We start from the raw sequence: 18,273 nt of genomic DNA on the forward strand, positions 1-18,273 counted from the left end.
ATAGGAGCTGATTGTGTCCCAGGAGCCACAATCTCCAAAGGTTTTTTCACACTAATAAAAAGCAGAAGAATGCACATTCTTACATACAAAAATGCCCCTTTGATGTTCTGACAACAGGGTATTTACAACAGCATGTCCCATTACAGACATCAAGGGCTCACTTTTAGGATATGGTGGAAATCTTTGTTCAGAGCCAGGTCAGGAAAAGATCAGCAAGCAAAGGAGACTTGCATGGGAATACCAACATGCCAACACCAAGAGAGAACAGTGGCACAGCTGGAGGCCTGTCATTAGTGGTATCCCCCAGCCTCACTCCTGGGCCCACTGTCGTTCAACTTGCTCATCAAGGACTTGGATGAGGCAGGCGATGCCTCCCCACCAGGGCTGGCATCCCCTCAGAGGGATCTCAGCAGGCTGGGGATGGGCAGAGAGGAACCTTCTGAAATCCAGCAAGGGCCAAGGCAGGGCCCTGCACCGGGGCAGGAACGGCCCCAGGCACCTGCACAGGCTGGGGCCAACCTGCTGGGAAACAGCTTTGTGGAGAAGGACCTGGGGGTCCTGGTGGAAAAAAGAAAAAACTCCACGAGCCAGCAGTGGGTCCTTGTGGCCAAAGGGGCCACTGGGTTCCTGGAAAGCACCGGGAACAGCATTGCCAGCAGGTCAGGGAGGGGATCCAGCCCCTCTGCTCAGCCCTGTGAGGCACATCTGCAGTGCTGTGTCCAGCTCTGGCTCCTCAGCACAGCAGGGACAGGAGCTCCTGAGCAGGGCCAGCGGAGGCTGCGGAGCTGAGGAAGGGCCTGGAGCATCTCCGTGCCCAGGAAAGGCTGAGGGAGCTGGGGCTGCTCCGCCTGGAGAGGAGCCCCAGCTGAGAGGGGCCTCAGCCCTGGGTGTCCCTGGGTGCAGGGAGGGGCAGAGCAGGGCCCAGGCTCTGCTCCCTGGGGCCCAGCAATGGCCCCAGAGCCACGGGCGGGGACTGATGCCCAGGAAGTTCCACCTGGACGGGAGGAAGAAATTCTTTCCTGTGCAGGGACCGTGAACAGGCTGCCCAGGGAGGGTGTGGAGTCTCCCTCACTGGAGACATTCCAGAATGAACTGGATGCAATCCTGTTCCATGTGCTCTGGGATGGCCTTGCTGGAGCTGGGAGGTGGGACCAGATGCCTCTCCGTGATCCCTCCAGCCCGCTCCGTGCTGGGACCCCGGGGCTGTGCTAACACAGCAGGAGTTGAATTGAATTGAATTGAATTGAACTGAATTGAATTCCGTTCCGTTCCGTTCCGTTCCGTTCCCTTCCCTTCCCTTCCCTTCCCTTCCCCGCCCTTCCCCGCCCCTCAGCGCTCCCGCCGCCGCCCGGCGCGTGCGCAGCGCGGGAACGCCGCAAGTCGCGCGAGGCGGCGCGGCGGGCGCGCGCAGGCGCGGGGCGGGGCGGGCGCGCGGCGCTGATGCAAGAGCCGAGCACGGAGTGACCCCGCGGCACCGAGCGACCCCGGCCCGTCCGGCCCGCGGCCCCGGCCGCAGACATGTCCGGCGACGAGGTGAGACCCGCCGGCCGCCGCCACCGCCCGCGGGAAGGCCTCGCCCGGGGACTGCGCCGCGCCGGGGCCGCCGCCATGTGGGCGCCGGGCCTGAGGCCTGCGGCGAGCGCGGCCTCCGCCCTGCGTGGGGCCGGGGCCGGGGCGGGCGGGGGTCCCGCCGGGCCGGGGCTGGGGCAGCGCGGGGGGCGCGGGCCGGGCCGAGCCGGACGCGCTTTGCCTGGAGCCCTGGCGGGCCCGCGGGTGTGTGCTGGGGCCGCGAGCCCCGGCAAGGCCTGGAGCTCCCGGTGTGCTGCCGGCGGCCGCCCGTGGCGCGGCGAAGCCCGAGAGGGAGGCAGATGGCACCGCCACCGCTTCTCCGTGGCGTTCTGCGCTCTTCAGCGACACGCAGCCTTTAGGCAGTTAGCACTCGCTTTCTGAAGCTTTAATATCTCGGGTTTTAACCTTGAGAGCCGAATAGCAACATTTGAACAAATAATAGCTAAGCGTTTTCCGGATCTGGAGGTGTTTCTGTAGGCACGGTACCGGGGAAGTTTATACATCCGTGTCTGAGAAATTTTTCAGTTGTTATAAATGCCCTGTGTTGGCAGCTTTAGTGGCCTCATTTCCATTGCTCTCGTGGGGAAAAGGAAAGTTTTCCGTGTGTGAGGTGCTCATCAGCCTGGTGTAACCCGTGGGAAGCTGCTCCTGCCGGATCTAGGAGATGGCTGCTTCTGGCTTTGTATCTTCTCTCTGGTGATGTTTAAAATTCCTGTGTGGCAAGTTTCCCTCAGAGCAAAGTGATCACTCAAGCCTTGCAGAGAGGCTTGTCCTGCGTCATAAAGGAGAACTGGTGTAATTACGACTTATTTTAGTGGTAGCTGTGACTGACTTACTCAGCTGCTTTAACATCCAGAACGAATACGTTGCATTTTTGTGCCTAGATGTGTCATGGGAGCTGCAGTTCTCATGTCTGGGCTGTGCTCTGCACTCAGGAATGCTTGCATCAGGTGCTGTCTTACTCAGGTGATCACAGGGCCATGGAGCAGTTCATGGAGTGTCCTGCTTTGAATTTAGTTTGTATCAGTAAAACTGGTTTTCTTGTATAGTGGATTAATTTGACATTGAGGTGATTCCTGGCATCCGTAGTGAAGTTGCACCTCTGGGCTGCTTTATGTGACAGAGAATAAAGATGATGGCAGATAACACAGTGGAGCTGGCCCTGTTCTTCAGGCTCACATGCGGTGAGTGCAGGGTCTTCCCTGCAGAAGACCTTCCAGAACTTCTGGGTCTCTGTTGCTGGCAGCCAAATACTTTGATACTGGTGTTAAGTTGGTGAAACTTTCTATAGCCTGTGAAGTCGAGGAGGGTGAAGCCAGATTAACACTGGAAACTGGGATGGATGGTAAGAAGTTCATTGTGTTGAGCTGTAGCTTAAAGTTTTCAGAGTTGTGTGTGAATGTGCTGGGAGCATCCCAAGTGCTGCCCAGAGCTGGGGCACAGCAGGGGCAGCATGGGCCCAACTGTGAGGAGAAGTGGTCTGTTAATATCTGTTCAGTTTGTTAAAATCCTACAAAGTACGTAATCCTGCTGAAGATGAAAGAGTTCTTTAAACCCTGCAGTTTTGAGCAGCTTCTGGCAATAACATTGGAGAGTGCTGTGTTTTGACAAATTGAAGTGCTGCTTGGTCTTAGTAATTTTGCCCCTCACCCTGGACATGAGGCAGTGCAGTGTAAGGACACCTGAACTGACTTGATCAGGGCAGGGGTGATGTCTGCCTCTTCGACATGCCTGTGTTTATTCACACTAAGGAAATGGGATTTATTTGTGGCTTCTGCTGGAGTCCCTGCCGTTTGCCACTGTCGCAGCAGTTCAGAGGTTCATTGGCTTCAGTCTTCACATTTGGTCTGTGAAACTTTGATTCTGTTCCCCCTCTCTGTTCACTTGCTAATTTTCTGTAAGTTGGGATTTGGACTGTGTAGGCACTTGAAGTAAGGAGCAGGTATGGAGGTGGATGTGAGAAGGAGCCATGTGGTATACAGAGGAGAGAACCCCGTGTGGGAATTTGGCTCTGAGAGCAGGAACAGGACAGGGATTTACAATTTTTTTCAAACAGGAAAAGCATCCAAGTTTGTTGTGTTTGTGCTGAGGGCTGTGGTTCCTTCAGTAGAAAACCTGCAACTTTGTAGTTTGTCAGCACTAAATGGTATCATAAAGTTCAGATTAAGCCAATGTGCTGAGCAGAGAAAAGGAATAAAGAAAGTTTGGAAACATCTGCCTCAGAGAGGCAGAACATGAACAGCTGGCTTATCAGGCTGGTTCATTTATGACACCATTGGTTAAAGCAAATGTGACCTAAGGCTCGTGCTGAGTGCTTGTTGAAGCCTTGGTGAATAAAACATTTCAGGCTTAGGTCTTCTCCTCCTCAGGATGTGGAGTGTGCCATGTTCCGAGTGGGTGCTGGGTGTGCAGAAGCCTGGCTTGCCCTGCCCGGCTGGGGTGGCCCTGCTCAAGGCCACCTGGGTTTGATGCTGAAAACCAATCTCCTGTAACCAGGAGTTGTCTTGGTGTGGTCAGGCTGCAGACACAAGAGATGCTTTATGGTGGTTCAGATGTCTTTTCCCTCACAAAAAGAGTGATTTGGGGTGGGTGGGCTGGTTCCTTCTTAGAAGCTGTTACATCTGATTGAGGCATGATCTTAGGTTTGTTTCACATGAGACAAAATAAAAACCTCTTCAGAGTCTTGCAGAGCATCTTCATGGAAATGAGTCAGCCACTCGTGCTGGATCCCAAGGCTGTGCACTGGGCCCCTGCAGGCAGCTCTCCTGCTGTCCCAGCAGGCTGGGGAGGTCCAGGAGGAAGCAGACGTGGAACTAGTTGGACATGGTGTGACTTCTGTGCATTGCAGCAGCGTGATTCACACCACTGTCTGTGGAAGCAGCAGAGAAGCCCTCTGGCTTTCTTCTGAAGATCATTCCAGCACAGTGTGGGCAAATGAAGACCTACTTCAGCAGCTTGAAAGCCTCAGTGGCCCCCATGCACGTGCAGGCTTCAGGGATGTTGTGCTTCAGACACCCAGAGCAGTTTGATGCCTTTAGTAGAGCCTGTATGAAACATGTATGTTTCAGAACATGGGAAGAATATCACAAGAACAGCATGTGTAGGAGAAGGAGAAGTGCAAGGAAGAGTTGTGTTGTGGGGAGAGGGAAACCACCAGACTTCAGGGGGTAGCTGGGCAACAAGTTGGAGAGCTGCTGCTTGGTGAAATGCTGGTTCTTTCCTGAGTGAGGGTGTTCATGATGGTGAAGTACAGCTCTGCAAGAACCTTCTTCCATTACTGGACAAGGGACATTGGAGAAAATGTCTAAAATGGTTGTATTTGATATAAACTATGGTGTGACAGTCCAGGCAGATGTGTGTAACAAAGTGACCAACAGCTGGGATGTCAGCTTGTGTCTGAAGTGAAACAGAAAGCTTTAATGAGTTGGAGTAAATCCTTCAGGTCTGCCGATGATGAATAGGTTAAAAGTGAGTCTGGGGTTAGTGCCTTCTTCGAAGCCAGACGGGGTGAGTTAAGCTGCTTTGCTGGCTGAAGAGCTCATTATCAGCTTTTAAACACTTGGTGTCTGAGGTTCAGTTTCTCAGTCTGGGAGGGAGAAGGATGAGACCTTTGCCATTTCACAGTGTTCCGAGCTGATGCAGGTCTTGCTGTATCCCCAGCCCCTTCTAGGTTTCCTCCTCATCCTGAGCGTTCTCGTCAAGAGAGTGCTGGCAAATCTTGCCTTGAATAAATCTGGGAATCAATGTGTCTCACAAGTGGAAGTGATATGTGATCAGACTGTGTGCTTTGGGGGGTTAAATTGTCTTTGGTGTTGAGTGGTGCTGTATTACTGCAAAACTGGAGTCCATAATGGTCATAAAAGAGAGACAGTAGCCAGTCTGTCAGAGAGCCACAGCTTTAACATATTTTCAGCTGCACCAATAAATAGGTGGCAGGAAACTTGGACTACAGGAAAGGTAGCAGATGCTGTGAACTCTGTCAGTTTTCCCTTGCAGTTGACATGGTTGAGGTCGAAGCTACTGAGCAGTTTGGGAAAAGTTACAAATAATAGATAGAGGATGATTATTGAGCTGCTAAGGAGCTCTTGGCTTTTACAGATGATTTTCGATCCTACTATGAGCAAGAAAAAGAAGAAAAAGAAGAAGCCCTTCATGCTGGATGAGGAAGGAGGAGGAGACCCACAAACAGAAGAGACTCAGCAATCAGAAACAAAGGAAGTTGAACCAGAGCCAACAGAAGACAAAGATGTTGAAGCAGATGAAGAAGACAGCAGGAAGAAAGGTAAAGTGAATCCATGTAGACAAACTCTCTAAGGTGCTGTTTGGAGACTACAAGCCCAGTTTCAAGAATTTGGCATCCCAGAGTATAATGCCAGAGCCTTGGTGTGTTCAGAGATTTGTGAATGATCTCTGCTGCCTGTCAGGAGGGCAGCTTGCCCTTTTGCTTGGAATCACGTTCACAGGCACCACCAAGCTCCCAGGGGCTTATGTAATTTCCAGTTTTTTAACTCAAACAGTCTTTTGTGTAAGGCACTGAAAAGATACTGTCTAAAATAGTGTGAAGTTTTAAATCTTCCACATGCAACTGTTGCAATAATTCCACAATTATGGCACTTTCTCATTTGAACAGTTAAGCAATAGTGTGAATAACAGAAACATGGTTAAAGGAGTTCCTAGTTTTTGGACAGTTCTGAATGTGATAACCAGAGTGTTCTTTGGAATCTTTCAGGAAGTGTGTGATTGTGTATAAAACCTTGCTTTTTAAATTGAGGCCAATGTAATTTCAGGATTACCTAATTCAGAGTGCCATTAACTTAAATCCAGTTTGTTGCTAAATTGGCTCCTGCTGCAGACCAAAGAAACTGTATTTTCCTCCTGCACTTCTCATTTTTTTTGTCCAAACATCTCTAATGACAAAAGTGACTAATTTATCTTGTGCCGCAGAAAGAAAGATTAAACTTTTAAAGAATTAAAAGACGCAGTTGGAAGGTGCAGGAACTAAAACAGTATTTGGGGGCAGAGGGAATGATCTCTTCAAACCTGAAGGATATCCACAAGGATTACAGATCATTGCTCATGTCTTACTGTGACGTTTTAAAGATTTGGATGTCAATTAGAAGCCTTAATGTCTGAACGGTTTCTACAGTTACACTTCTTTAGGTAACCCTTTGGTTTTGTTTTTTAGATACAACAGATGATTTGGATGATTTAAACTTCTTCAATCAAAAGAAAAAGAAGAAAAAAACAAAAAAAATATTTGATATAGATGAAGCAGAAGAAGGTGTCAAGGTTTGTTTACATAACTTCACTATGGCTGAAAATTCTCTTGCTTCCATTTTCTTGAGATTGGCAGGGCAGAAGTTGTCTCATGTCTGTCATTGTGTCTTGGTGCAGTTTATAACTAAACTTTACTTGTCTTTTGGTTTTTTTGATTAACTTGTTGCTCCTGCTTGGGCTTTTTGTCCAGAAGTGGAAAACCCTGCCTGCTCTGCACAAAGAGCAAGTAATTCACCAGTCTGTAGGAAGGGCTGATTAACCTCAAGGCTGATTGTCTTTTGGGGTTAGAGAGATAACTGGCTGTCAGAAGCCCCCCACAGAACAGTCCTCTGAAGGCCAGCACTTCAAATAAAGTGCACATATCTTCCAAGAAATCTGTTTTCACTCTGGTGTTTTCTTTAGAAAGGATTGGCTACTGTGCTGTGTTCCAGAAGGTGTACAAGATATTTTTACTCTTCTCAAGTTTTATTCCAAGTAGTGTTTTTGTATCACATGTCAGTGTAACTGGCAAAGCCCAGAGAGCAAGAGGACAGAGTAATGTTATGTTATGCACAAACCTCCTTTTCACATTCTGCCTTTTGGGGAAGAAAATGTTCCTCTGATCTGCCTCAGGGGGACAAAATACTTGTTCTGTGTTCTTTCAGTGTGCAGAATTGTGTTAACAAATGAGAGTAGCACAGCTTTGTTTTCCCTTACTGCTGCCGTGAGGGGTGTTTTGTTCCCTCCTGTCCTCAGATGGCTGCTGCCTTTAAGTGCAGTCTGACCTTGTTCCTGGCTAGCCAGAAGTTAAGCCAGAAGGTGCAAATCTGGCCCTGCTTCTGGCAGTAGTGCAGGGCATAGAGCTCTGTTCAACATGCTGGAATTCCATTCTTACCTGTTGGGTTTCAGGGCTGTGGTGGGTGTCACCAGTACTCACCTCTAGAGTGGTGTTATTTCTGGTGCCATGCAGGGCTGTGGTTAACACTGGATAAACTACAGTCTTACTTCTTTGCAGGAATTGAAAATTGAAGGAGATGTGCCAGAGACAGTAGAACCTGAAGATGACCTTGATATCATGCTGGGCAATAAAAAGAAGAAAAAGAAGAATGTGAAGTTTCCAGATGAAGATGAGATAATGGAGAAGGATGAAGGTACAAGTATAACCTAGTTCAGTGAGATGTTGGAAATGAAACGTAGTCCACCTTGTATGTGAATAAGTTCTGTTCAAATGCCTTTTTTGTTCCAAAATGTATCAGAAAAATGTTCTATAAAAGCACTGTCTGAATTTCCCATGAGTGCTGCTGCCCCTTGAGGACAAACAGAGAAGACTTGAGTCCACATCTTAGTGGAATTTTCTCCTGGGTACCTTTTAGAAATCATGTAAGCATGAGGTTAAAGAATGTTTCTTAATGAATCCCCAAAAACTTTCTTTACAGCATTTGAGGATGAAGATAGCAAAAAAGATGATGGAATTTCTTTTAGCCTTCAGTCAGGACCTGCGTGGGCAGGCTCAGAAAGGGACTACACATATGATGAGGTAATGTTCCAGAGACTTTTTAAACATATTTTCCGTGCTCATCTGCATCAGTAGAGCCTTATGCTCGGATTTCCTATTTCTAACTTCAGAGTGAAGGACTTGCAGTCAGTAGCTCATGAGCAGAAGCTCACAGGAAGTGTTTTCTATCACAGTGACTTTCACATGGGGCAGTGTTGGTCATAGTTCAAACGCCTCTGCCAGGGGCACAGCAAACCCTTGGGGAAGCAGTGTTGGGATTTTGCATTTATCAGAGCACTTAAAATGTGTTCTGAACAGGTGGGGAAACGCTCTTAGGCAAAGGCAGTCTGATATTCACTGTGAATGCTGTTTGGCTGTTAGAGGTGAGGTACTTTGAGCAGTGGCCAATGCTGACGTGGCTGTGCATCCCTTCTTTTGCAGTTGCTCAATAGAGTTTTTAACATCATGCGGGAAAAGAACCCGGACATGGTGGCTGGAGAGAAGCGGAAATTTGTCATGAAGCCCCCGCAGGTTGTGAGAGTAGGGACCAAGAAAACATCTTTTGTCAACTTCACAGATATCTGCAAATTGTAAGTTTCCCCTTTGGATTTCCCAGGAATAGCAGATGGATGCACTGCTCTGTGCTCCTGTAGAGTTTTCTGGCAAGTGACTGTGGCAAACCAGGAGTGGAAGCTATTTCAGTCAGAGAGCTCATTACATTTCTCTGTGAGGAGATACTTCTGAACTTGATTTATTGAGATAATTTCTAATTTTATACTTAAATGACAAAAATGGTACATGGGCTGGAACTTGGTGAGTTCATTGGGTTCTAGCAAGTTGGGTCACCAGTGACATTTATCTGCAAGCCTTGAGGAGAAGGGTGGGAAATGTTTCCTCTAATTTGAGCTGACTACAAATACTGTTCTCTTGGTAAATGATATGGATTCCAGTAGTGTTTTCCCACTGTTTTCTGCAGTGATATCTGTCTTAATTGTGTCTTGTGAAGGCAGCTCTGTTCTTTGTGAGCGCTTCTGGAAATACAGATCTGATGGGTATCAGAAGTGTGCCAGAAAACAGGCCTGGTGAAACCCGGCTGAGGATCTGGGTTGTGCACTAAGGGGAGTTTTTAATGGTAGCTTCTAATGTTTTTTCAGGGGATGGGACAGTAAGACTGAAAAATCTTTAATGGAAAATTTCTTTTCCCTAGTTGCTGTAATTTTGAGTTGGGGACAGTGGGAGGTCTTTTTGTGTGGACTCTTCAGGTTTCTTGTGTCCTCAGCAATTGTGTGTGTGCTCTTTGGTGAAGACCTCTGGCACTGCTCCCTTTAAAACTTTCTGACTTACGTTGGATTTACCCTGCAGTCCTGAATGCCTGCCACATTTCTCTGCAGGGGGAAGGTTAAACATTTCCTTCCTTTATTTTCAGATTACATCGTCAGCCAAAACATCTCCTGGCATTTTTGTTGGCAGAATTGGGTACAAGGTAAGGCTGCCGGGCTGTGTGTGTGCTCAGGATTGATATTGGTCAAATATAACATTTTTGGGGTTAGGTCTGTATAGATGTGCTGGAACATGAGGCTTTTGTTCCCTGCACTTCTGGGCTGTGCTGGGTGATTTAGGAGAGAACATTTTAGTGAGGAGGTACAGAGGGAAACTCCAAGTCCAAGGGAATGGTCTTGTTCACTCCCCTGAGACAGACAGGTGAGGGTTGTGCCTGGGCAAAACTTTCTCTAGGAGGCAGCTCTTAAGTACCTCAGGAATTTGCATTTTTTTGTCCCTACGACATAATTCTGTCTGTGCTCTTCTTGAAGAATATATCCTTGTCTCGCTTCATCTTCCTGATTTGTTTTAATGCTTCACACCTGCAAATCAAATAATTAATTTTCTCTTTTCAATTAGTGGTTCAATAGATGGTAACAACCAACTGGTAATCAAAGGAAGATTCCAGCAAAAACAGATAGAAAATGTCTTGAGAAGATATATCAGTAAGTAGAGCTCCCTTTCCCACTGTAGATTTCTCTCGGGCCCCTTGTGATGCCCATGGCCCAGCTGTGTGCCCACCATGGAGGAGCTCTTTTATCATGGAATAATGCAAATACAAGTGGTTCTGCCATGGTTAGCCCATGGGCTGTACTCTGCCCTGCAATAAGGCATGCCAAAGACAACAGCATTTGAGAACTGCTTGTTTTCATTTGAGCCTCATATCTTGGCTTTGATGAGGACTGTGGAAAACAACAGTAATTGTTGATTTTGCAGTCTGTTGTACCCCTGAATTGACAGATGCAGTGTTAAGATAAGTTCTGTTCAAATGCCTTTTTTGTTCCAAAATGTATCAGAAAAATGTTCTATAAAAGCACTGTCTGAATTTCCCATGAGTGCTGCTGCCCCTTGCTGACAAACAGAGAAGATTTGAGTCCACATCTTAGTGGAATTTTCTCCTGGGTACCTTTTAGAAATCATGTAAGCATGAGGTTAAAGAATGTTTCTTAATGAATCCCCAAAAACTTTTTGTGCCACAGCTGGTCAGAGGACTCAGATTATGTGTCACAAAGCTCCTGCTTTAGTGCTGTGTTAGTACCAGAGCTGCTGACACCTCAGCAGAGGAACTCAGGGAACACCAGTGGGAAATCTGTACTGGTTCTTAAGTTAAATCAGTGTCAGTGCCTAGTGCAGCACACAGAACCTCCTCTTGGTTAACCAGGGGCCATTTTTAGTGTTCCCTGTCAGCCCCTGGGAGCTGGTGCGTGTGTTTGACCAGCGTTGACAGGCAGCTGTGCAGCAGCAGCAGGGACCCAGGTCACAGGGGGATCAGGGCAAGCCTGTCCTGCTGAAAACCTTTCCTGGTTTTTGCTGCAGTGCCAGCAGGCCCCCAGCTGGAGTCTGCAGAGGGTTGCATTCCCTCCGTGTCCATGGGAGCAGCCAGGGTTAGGCTGCACCTGGCTGGCTCTGCCCGGCATTCTGCTCTCTGCATTTGGAGCACAGCTGGCAGTTCACAGCTTGCTCTGCTGCCAGGGGTTTGTCCACCTTGGGAAAACTCGAGTGGCTGCAGTTTGGGTTATTGTGGGTGAACAGTGAAATGCCCTTTGTTCCCTGCAGAGGAGTATGTCACCTGCCACACGTGCCGCTCGCCCGACACCATCCTGCAGAAGGACACGCGGTTATACTTCCTGCAGTGCGAGACCTGCCACTCCCGCTGCTCCGTGGCCAGCATCAAAACAGGCTTCCAGGCTGTCACAGGCAAGAGAGCCCAGCTCCGTGCCAAAGCTAACTAGCTTTGCTAACCACCACTGGAGTTGGCAAAGTGTTCTGGGGAGATGGGACTGGACAGGTTTGCGATCGGAGTGGATTTACCGTTGTATTAAAGCGAGATTGTAAAAACAACAAGAAATTTGGCTTTTGATTGATTGGTCTGTGAAATCCTTGCAAGATGCAGATCCTCAAGCTGTTCACATACATTTGCTCATTGAATATATTTTACCAACTGTAAGGAGCGTGGTGGGAAAGGAGGTGCTTTTTAATCCGTTCAGACTTCTGTAAAAGACGAGATAAATTAAAGATACTATAACAGTGAGTGTCTTGGATTTTTCCTTCAGTTTCCTCTTCAAACACTGGTGGGAATGGTTGGTGTGTTGTTCTGCAGATCATGTCACTGAGCTATGTCCAAGACCCAGAATGAAGTTTTAAGAGAAAGGTTATTTTGCTTTTACATAACAGGCTTATTTTAGTTATGCTGTCATGAAACAGAGAAACCAGTCACAGAGTCCCAGGGCTGACAGGCCAACATGAGCCCTGCTCCTGCTTGTACAGCCACGGGTGCCTTGTGCACAGGCTTAATTAGGCAAAAATAGCTCTGAGACAGTTCAGGCACCAGATTGGTGCTGAATCTTAACACAGAATCAATAAACTGTACTGTAAGTTTTCATAGTGTCATAGTACTAAATTTTGCAATTTCTAATAGAGAAATGTTTATATTTCTGAAGTCCTGCACTCTTCATCACTTTAAAAAGAATCTAAATGCAGCAAAAAACAAAAAAAGTAATAGGTCTAAATGTCATTGTATGGTGGCTGCAACACAGTCTTCTATAAACCCCGAATTTGCAGCAGACACTGCCAAGTAATTTGGGTTCCAAATTAACACTTTTTGCTTCAGGATCTTCCCATGCCCTTCCTCTGCTGGCAGTGTCAGTGACCTCGAGAGGACACCAGGTGCTGTCCTTGCTGGATTTAGTGTAGAAGCTCTTCCAGCTGGGAATGCAGATGGGGAGTGAGGGTCCCCCCTGGGTTGCTGAAGTGGGGACAGTTGTCACTTGGTTGCCAAAATGTCCCAGGGGGAGGGAAAGGTGCAGCAGCTCAGGGCCCCGGGCACCCACCCCTGCGGGTCAGGGGAGCAGCCTCCTCCCCAGGGGAGCTGGTCCTTCTGAAGGCAATACAGCAAACACCACAACTTGAAGGGTTTCTACTAAGTTTTAACCTTTGTATGTTAACACAGAGCACAGTATTGCTGGGGAGTCACTCACTTGCTATTTGAAAACTTTGACAGCGCTGTAAGGTGAAAAATCAAGGTTTTATGGTTGGTTTCTTAAAAGCATTTTGAATTTCAAGTGAGCTATAACAATGTTGGATGTATCTTAAAGTGAATAAAGCCAGGATCAGTGCCTCTTGTAACATTATTGTTGTATTCTTGTTTCTTCCTCTAGCTAAGAGTCTCCTGTTGGGAGTTAAACCTTGGAGAAGTGAGAGTTGCCTTTTTGTTTTGGTGACTTCCTGGTGGGGCACCCTAAAATAGCTGAAGAGCAGTGATACTTTGTTTTTAAATGCTTGTTTTTCCCTGGGTCAAAGACCTTTAATATACTTTAAAAATACAGTGTGGCCTTCAGCTGGTGCTGTATTTCCGTGCTTTAAGTGAAAAGTTTGGTTTAGTGAAATAGGATCAAAAAGATCCAAGTTAATGAAAGACTAAATCATTGTTCCAGCCTCTCAGCTGTGAGCTCTGGCTTGGAGGAGAGTTCATAGGTGTGCTTTGAGTCTGTGCATGAAACCCTGAAAGCTTTTAATGACTGATATTTGAGTGCAGCATCTTGAGCTGTAGGCTCACATCCTGCTGTGGAATAAGAATAACCTCACTAATGCAGGAAAAGCCTGTCTAGGAGCAGATATCAGTTGGGGCTTATTTTTTTAGGAAAAACTTCACAGTACATTCAAATAATGTTGTATGAACACAAATGCCTCATGCTGCTTGTGAGGCTGATGTGAGTTTGAAGTGCAGTTGTGTTCAGAGGCAAAAAAGTTTTTACTTGAGCTGGCTGAGATAAAGCAGCTTAGAGATGGAGCTCTTAACAGAGGAGCTGTGGTTCCCTGTGTCTGTGTGCAGATACCTTTTTGGAAGCAGAGCTGGTTTTGTCCATGTTTTTTTCTCTCTGAGCTGAAAATTGGCTGTGTGGAGATGTGGGAGCCAGATTTTAGGTACTGAAAGTCCCTTGAGTGAACAGCAGCTGGGCTGCTCCTCTCCATGGCTTTTGCCATGCCCGGTTCTCCACCTGATCCGAGTAATCTGAGCAATGCAGGGCTGTTCCTTCCCAGCAGTGAAGGTGAAGCATCTTCCAGCCCAGACCATTCAAGAGAAACTCATCTGAGACTTGTCCCTGGAGGTGCTGGGAGAACAGAATTGCTTTTGTGGTCACTCAGCCTGAGCTTTACTGATGCCCTGGAAGAGCAATCTCTTTATCCCCACTTCTGCCAGGATGTGCTTTTATCTCCACTGGCAGGTGGTTGCAGCTCAAGGGGTTGAGGACCTTGCTCATGTCCCTGAAGTAACCAGGGAAATGGGAACATCTCATCCCCTAATTGAGCACAAATCCAGGGCGATCAGCTGCCCTGGGGCTCCTGTGCATCTGTTCTGCTGAAATCACTGGTGGCTGCTATGAAAATCAGTGAGAATAAACTCCATTGCTGGGAGCTTCTGGCCAGAGCAAGAATGTGATCATTTTTGTAATCACAGCTGCTGTAAAGGAGGAGCATTTATGAGATGGCTGCACAGAGAACTAGGAGTTCCTGGGTGGTCTCAGACTGTGACGTTGGGCAGTGTGTCCTCCAGGTATGGCCACCATACCCTGAGATCTGGGGCAGCTTCTCAGGAAGACTGGAGCACCTGGGGTTGTCAGCAAGGGGAGGAAAAAAGCAGATTTTCAAAGCTGCTGCTACCAGGACAGGGTTTGTCACGAACTGCAGGGGGTGTTGAGCTTTAATCAGGTGAAAGGACCTGTGGTGGTGGCTGGTGGGGAGGCACAGGAATACAAACAGCAGTAAGTTGTTGAAAATCAAGAAAATGGGAAGTTGAGTGTGATGCTGACAGCTGAGTATCAGCACAGAAGGCCAATAAAAAATAAATTTTCAGTTACATTTTTTGTTTTGTAGACTGAAATGTCTCTATGCTGCTCATGGCTCTCAGAACCTGCTGCAGGCCTTGTGCTATGTTTTTGTTCAGCACCAAAATTGCCGTTTTCCCACCAAGGCTGTGAAAAAATAAGTTCTGAGAAATGTGAGCTCATCTGAAATGAAGCTTAAAACATTTTTCTTTGCTGCCTTGTCCCCACCCTCCCTTATACCCTCATAAAAGAGAGGGAGGAGTGGTTGTTTTCTTTATTCTTCTGAAGGAGCTGTCTGGGGCTCTCCTCATGTGGTGATTTGGGCTCGAGGTGTGGCTGTTGAGGTTTCCCTGGTGGTGGGAAAGCCCTTGCTTGGGGCTGCCTGTGGAGTCTCAAATATTGCACACATGGCAGTTTGGTTTTAATTCCAGACCTTCTCCACTTTCCCAAAATTCATTTAAACAATGTGCTGAAGCACATTGTTTCCCTCTACTCTTTGTTCTGGATGAGGGAGGTGGCCTTTATTTAAATCCTGCCAAGAGCATTCCTGGACTTGAAGAAGGTGGAGTGTGCTGGGGCTGGAGCCCCTCTGTCCCGCTGGAGGTGCTGTGGGCACAGAGGCCACTCCTGGGGTGGCCCAAAGAGCACCCGGGCTGCTCTGGCCTGCGGGGACAGCAGGGAGGGGCTGAGCTGGAGCACAGGGTGCAGCCCAGGACGGGCTGTCCCAGCTGAGCTGCCAGACCTGCTCTCCTCAGCCCACCTGGCCCAGGCTCGCCCAGCACGAGGAAGCTCTGAGCAAAACATGGAGTGCTGGGGCTCTGCACCCTTGTGCCTGGGCCAGCCTGGCAGAGGCAACAATCCCCCTGCCAGGGAGGAAGTTTGGGCAAGGAAAGGTGCTGAGCTCCGTGTTTTCTTGCTGGACCAGTGCAGGGTGTCCATCCTGCCACATGCCCTCCGTGCAGGGCATTCCCAGTGTGGCTGAGTCCTTTTGGCACCACTGTCTCCATCCAAGGCCTGGGGGTGTTTTCCTGCCAGAGGATGGACTGTGGGGCTCTTGGCCACCTCTCCACATGCAAAACTTTATTGAGAACGATGATTGTGAAGGCTACCCTAGAACAGAGACTGGACAGAGCTAAAGAAAAAAGCAGGGATTTATTAAAAGGCCTCCATGGATCCACCTTGGGCAGCCCAAGAGCCCAGCCAGGGCTGCCCCCAAGATGAACCAAAATGGTCCCAAAATGCACGAGCGCTCCCGGGGTCTCTCCCTTGGATCAGTTCTGCTCCATTTGCACCTTGCAGTTCATTGTCCCATTCCAGCTTTAGCCCAGGCACTCCCATCCCTGCTTGTTTTTCTCTCTCCAGCCCACGCTGTTTGTGCTCCTGGGCTGAGATTTGGATCATTTGTCCTTGGTGCCCAGCTGGAGCAGGAATTGTTTTGTCTCCCTGCTCTGTGCAGAGAGCTCACCATCCCCTCATATGAAGCCCAGACCTGCACACCAAAGCAGCAAGGATCTGAAAGATGTAAAAGCTAAAACATGAGGCATCAAGAAGAGGGAACTGAACCTCCTGCAGTTAATAAGAAGACAATACAGGAGGGACACAACCACTGTGACAGACACAGCAAGTGGCTCTCACAAAATCCCAAAGGACAGTCCTGTTACAGCTGCAGTAACTGAAATGTTCCCCACGTGCTGCACAGCCTGGAACTGTGATGCTCATCAAAGTCAGTGGGAGTTAATAAAGTCAGTGGGGGTTTTTGTTGCATCTCCTGACTCAGACTGAATGAATGATTGCAGGCATTTTAGCCCCAGTGATTGTTTGTCCATGTCCAGAAGCACTGGAAGGAGCATTTGGGACTGGAGGAACCCTGCTCTGCTGCTCTAATGCCTGTCCAGGCCAGCGTGGGGAAACCAAAGCTTCCTGCACATCTGCGGATGCCGTGCCCTGCCGTGCCGTGCCATTAAACCCAAAGTGTGTCAGCAGCCTCAGATGCTCCCATTCCCTTTGCAGAGGTGCAGGCAAGGCAGCAGGGACAGACTTTGAGGGTGTTTCTAAGCAAGACCACACTGCTTTTGCCTCTGATGGGATGGGAGCAAACAGCAGCACAAGTGAGAAGCCAGGTGAGGTCCAGGACACCTGGGACTGGGATCGTCCCTCTGTGAGTGGGAAACTTTTTCACACAAGTTTTATTTATTTTTTTTTCAAGCTCACTCCATGGCAGCTGTGTATGTTCAGTTGAGCTGTTCAGTTTATGTTGGTCACTTTTCTTCAGAATATGCAGCTGTGGAATTCATTGTTGCCTGTGGCGTTCTGGAGAGAATGGACTGGCCCAACCCTTGTCTTCCCACATCCCAGCAGAGCAGGGACAATATACAGGGAGCGACTCCGTGGGGACACAGGACCATGGAAAAGGAAGCTGAGTGCAAATAGGGTGGGAGCCTTTACATTCCTTCAAGAGCTAATGGGATCTGACACATCTTTTTATGTCGCGGATCTTTAAAGGGCCTTGGGGAGGACCACACCTCGGTTAGGCCAGGACAACCCTAAAGGGCCAGGAGCTGGCTGTGCCTGTGAGCCAAAAGATGAAATTGGGAAGAAAACTGGCTTGGCTGAACTTCTGCTTGGAACTAAGGAGAAAGGAAGAATTTTTGAAAGAACAAGGAGGCAATTTAGAACAACTACAAGGATGGGGTCATGGGGTTATGCAGGGAGAGGATAAGAAGGGTCAAAGCTCAACTTGAACTTATCTGGCTACTGCCATAGAAGACAACAAAAAATGTGGTTGTAAATACATCAGCAACAAGAGTAGGGCTAAGAAGAATCTCCCTCCTTTGTGGGATGTGGCTGGGGGCTGGTCTCTTTCCCCAGCTATCAAGGGATAGGACAAGAGAAAACAGCCTCAGGTCGTGCCAGGGGAGGTTTTGGTTGGGTATTATGGAAAATGTTGTCATTTTGTGCTGGTCAGGCATTGGAACAGCTGCCCAGGGCAGTGGTGGAGTCCCCATCCCCGGAGGGGTTTAAAAGAGGGGATGTGCACTTGGGGACATGGGTCACTGATGGCCTTGGCAGAGCTGGGGGAAGTTGGACTGGATGGCCTTAGAGGGCTTTTCCAGCCTAAATGGGTCTGAGGGAAAACCATGCTCAGAGCAGGGGTGACCCCTCCTGGGCCCCCATTCCTCTCCTGACAGACCAGCGGAGCCAGCAGGAGCTCTGCAGGTGCTTTATGGCCCAAAGGGTGAATGGAGGGTAGGGGTGTCCCTTTGCCCCCCGCCACTGCCCCCTCACCTCACGGACAGACCTTGCTGAGCACCAAAACCCCGGAACTCCTTTCCCTGGAGCCCCACCTACAGCCAAGAGCAGAGTGAACTGCCCTGCAGGGGCCTGCTGGGAGCTCCCCAAGTCCCTGTCCTCCAAGTAATGAGCAAAATCAAAGCAACTCTTTGCTGGGAGGCCTCATCTGTGCTCCAAGGCTGGGCTGGATTGAGCCAGCCTCAGCCCCTGAGGCCCTGCAGCTCTCACAGCTGGGCACATGGCTCAGCAGACTGAAGGTTGGGCTGATTCCCATCTTCTTGACAGCCAGTTTGACTT

At 48.6% G+C, this 18,273-nt stretch overlaps 1 protein-coding gene across 1 annotated transcript; it reads left to right on the plus strand.

Moving 5' to 3' along the window:
• Positions 1-1,378: 1,378 nt before the first annotated feature.
• Positions 1,379-12,985, plus strand: EIF2S2 (eukaryotic translation initiation factor 2 subunit beta). The gene is made up of 9 exons (XM_038159257.1): positions 1,379-1,533; positions 5,668-5,851; positions 6,755-6,858; positions 7,841-7,976; positions 8,262-8,362; positions 8,762-8,910; positions 9,747-9,803; positions 10,220-10,305; positions 11,417-12,985. The coding sequence occupies exons 1-9, from the start codon at positions 1,519-1,521 to the stop codon at positions 11,590-11,592; spliced, it is 1,008 nt and encodes a 335-aa protein (XP_038015185.1). The 5' UTR covers positions 1,379-1,518; the 3' UTR covers positions 11,593-12,985.
• Positions 12,986-18,273: the final 5,288 nt, after the last annotated feature.

The sequence above is a fragment of the Motacilla alba genome, chromosome 20 (assembly GCF_015832195.1).
Source record: "Motacilla alba alba isolate MOTALB_02 chromosome 20, Motacilla_alba_V1.0_pri, whole genome shotgun sequence".
Classification (NCBI taxonomy): Eukaryota; Metazoa; Chordata; class Aves; order Passeriformes; family Motacillidae; genus Motacilla; species Motacilla alba.

Coding starts and splice junctions, on each gene's coding strand:
- EIF2S2 (XM_038159257.1), top strand. Junction 7,977..8,261: donor GATAATGGAGAAGGATGAAG/GTACAAGTATAA, acceptor CTTTCTTTACAG/CATTTGAGGATGAAGATAGC. Junction 8,363..8,761: donor GGGACTACACATATGATGAG/GTAATGTTCCAG, acceptor CTTCTTTTGCAG/TTGCTCAATAGAGTTTTTAA.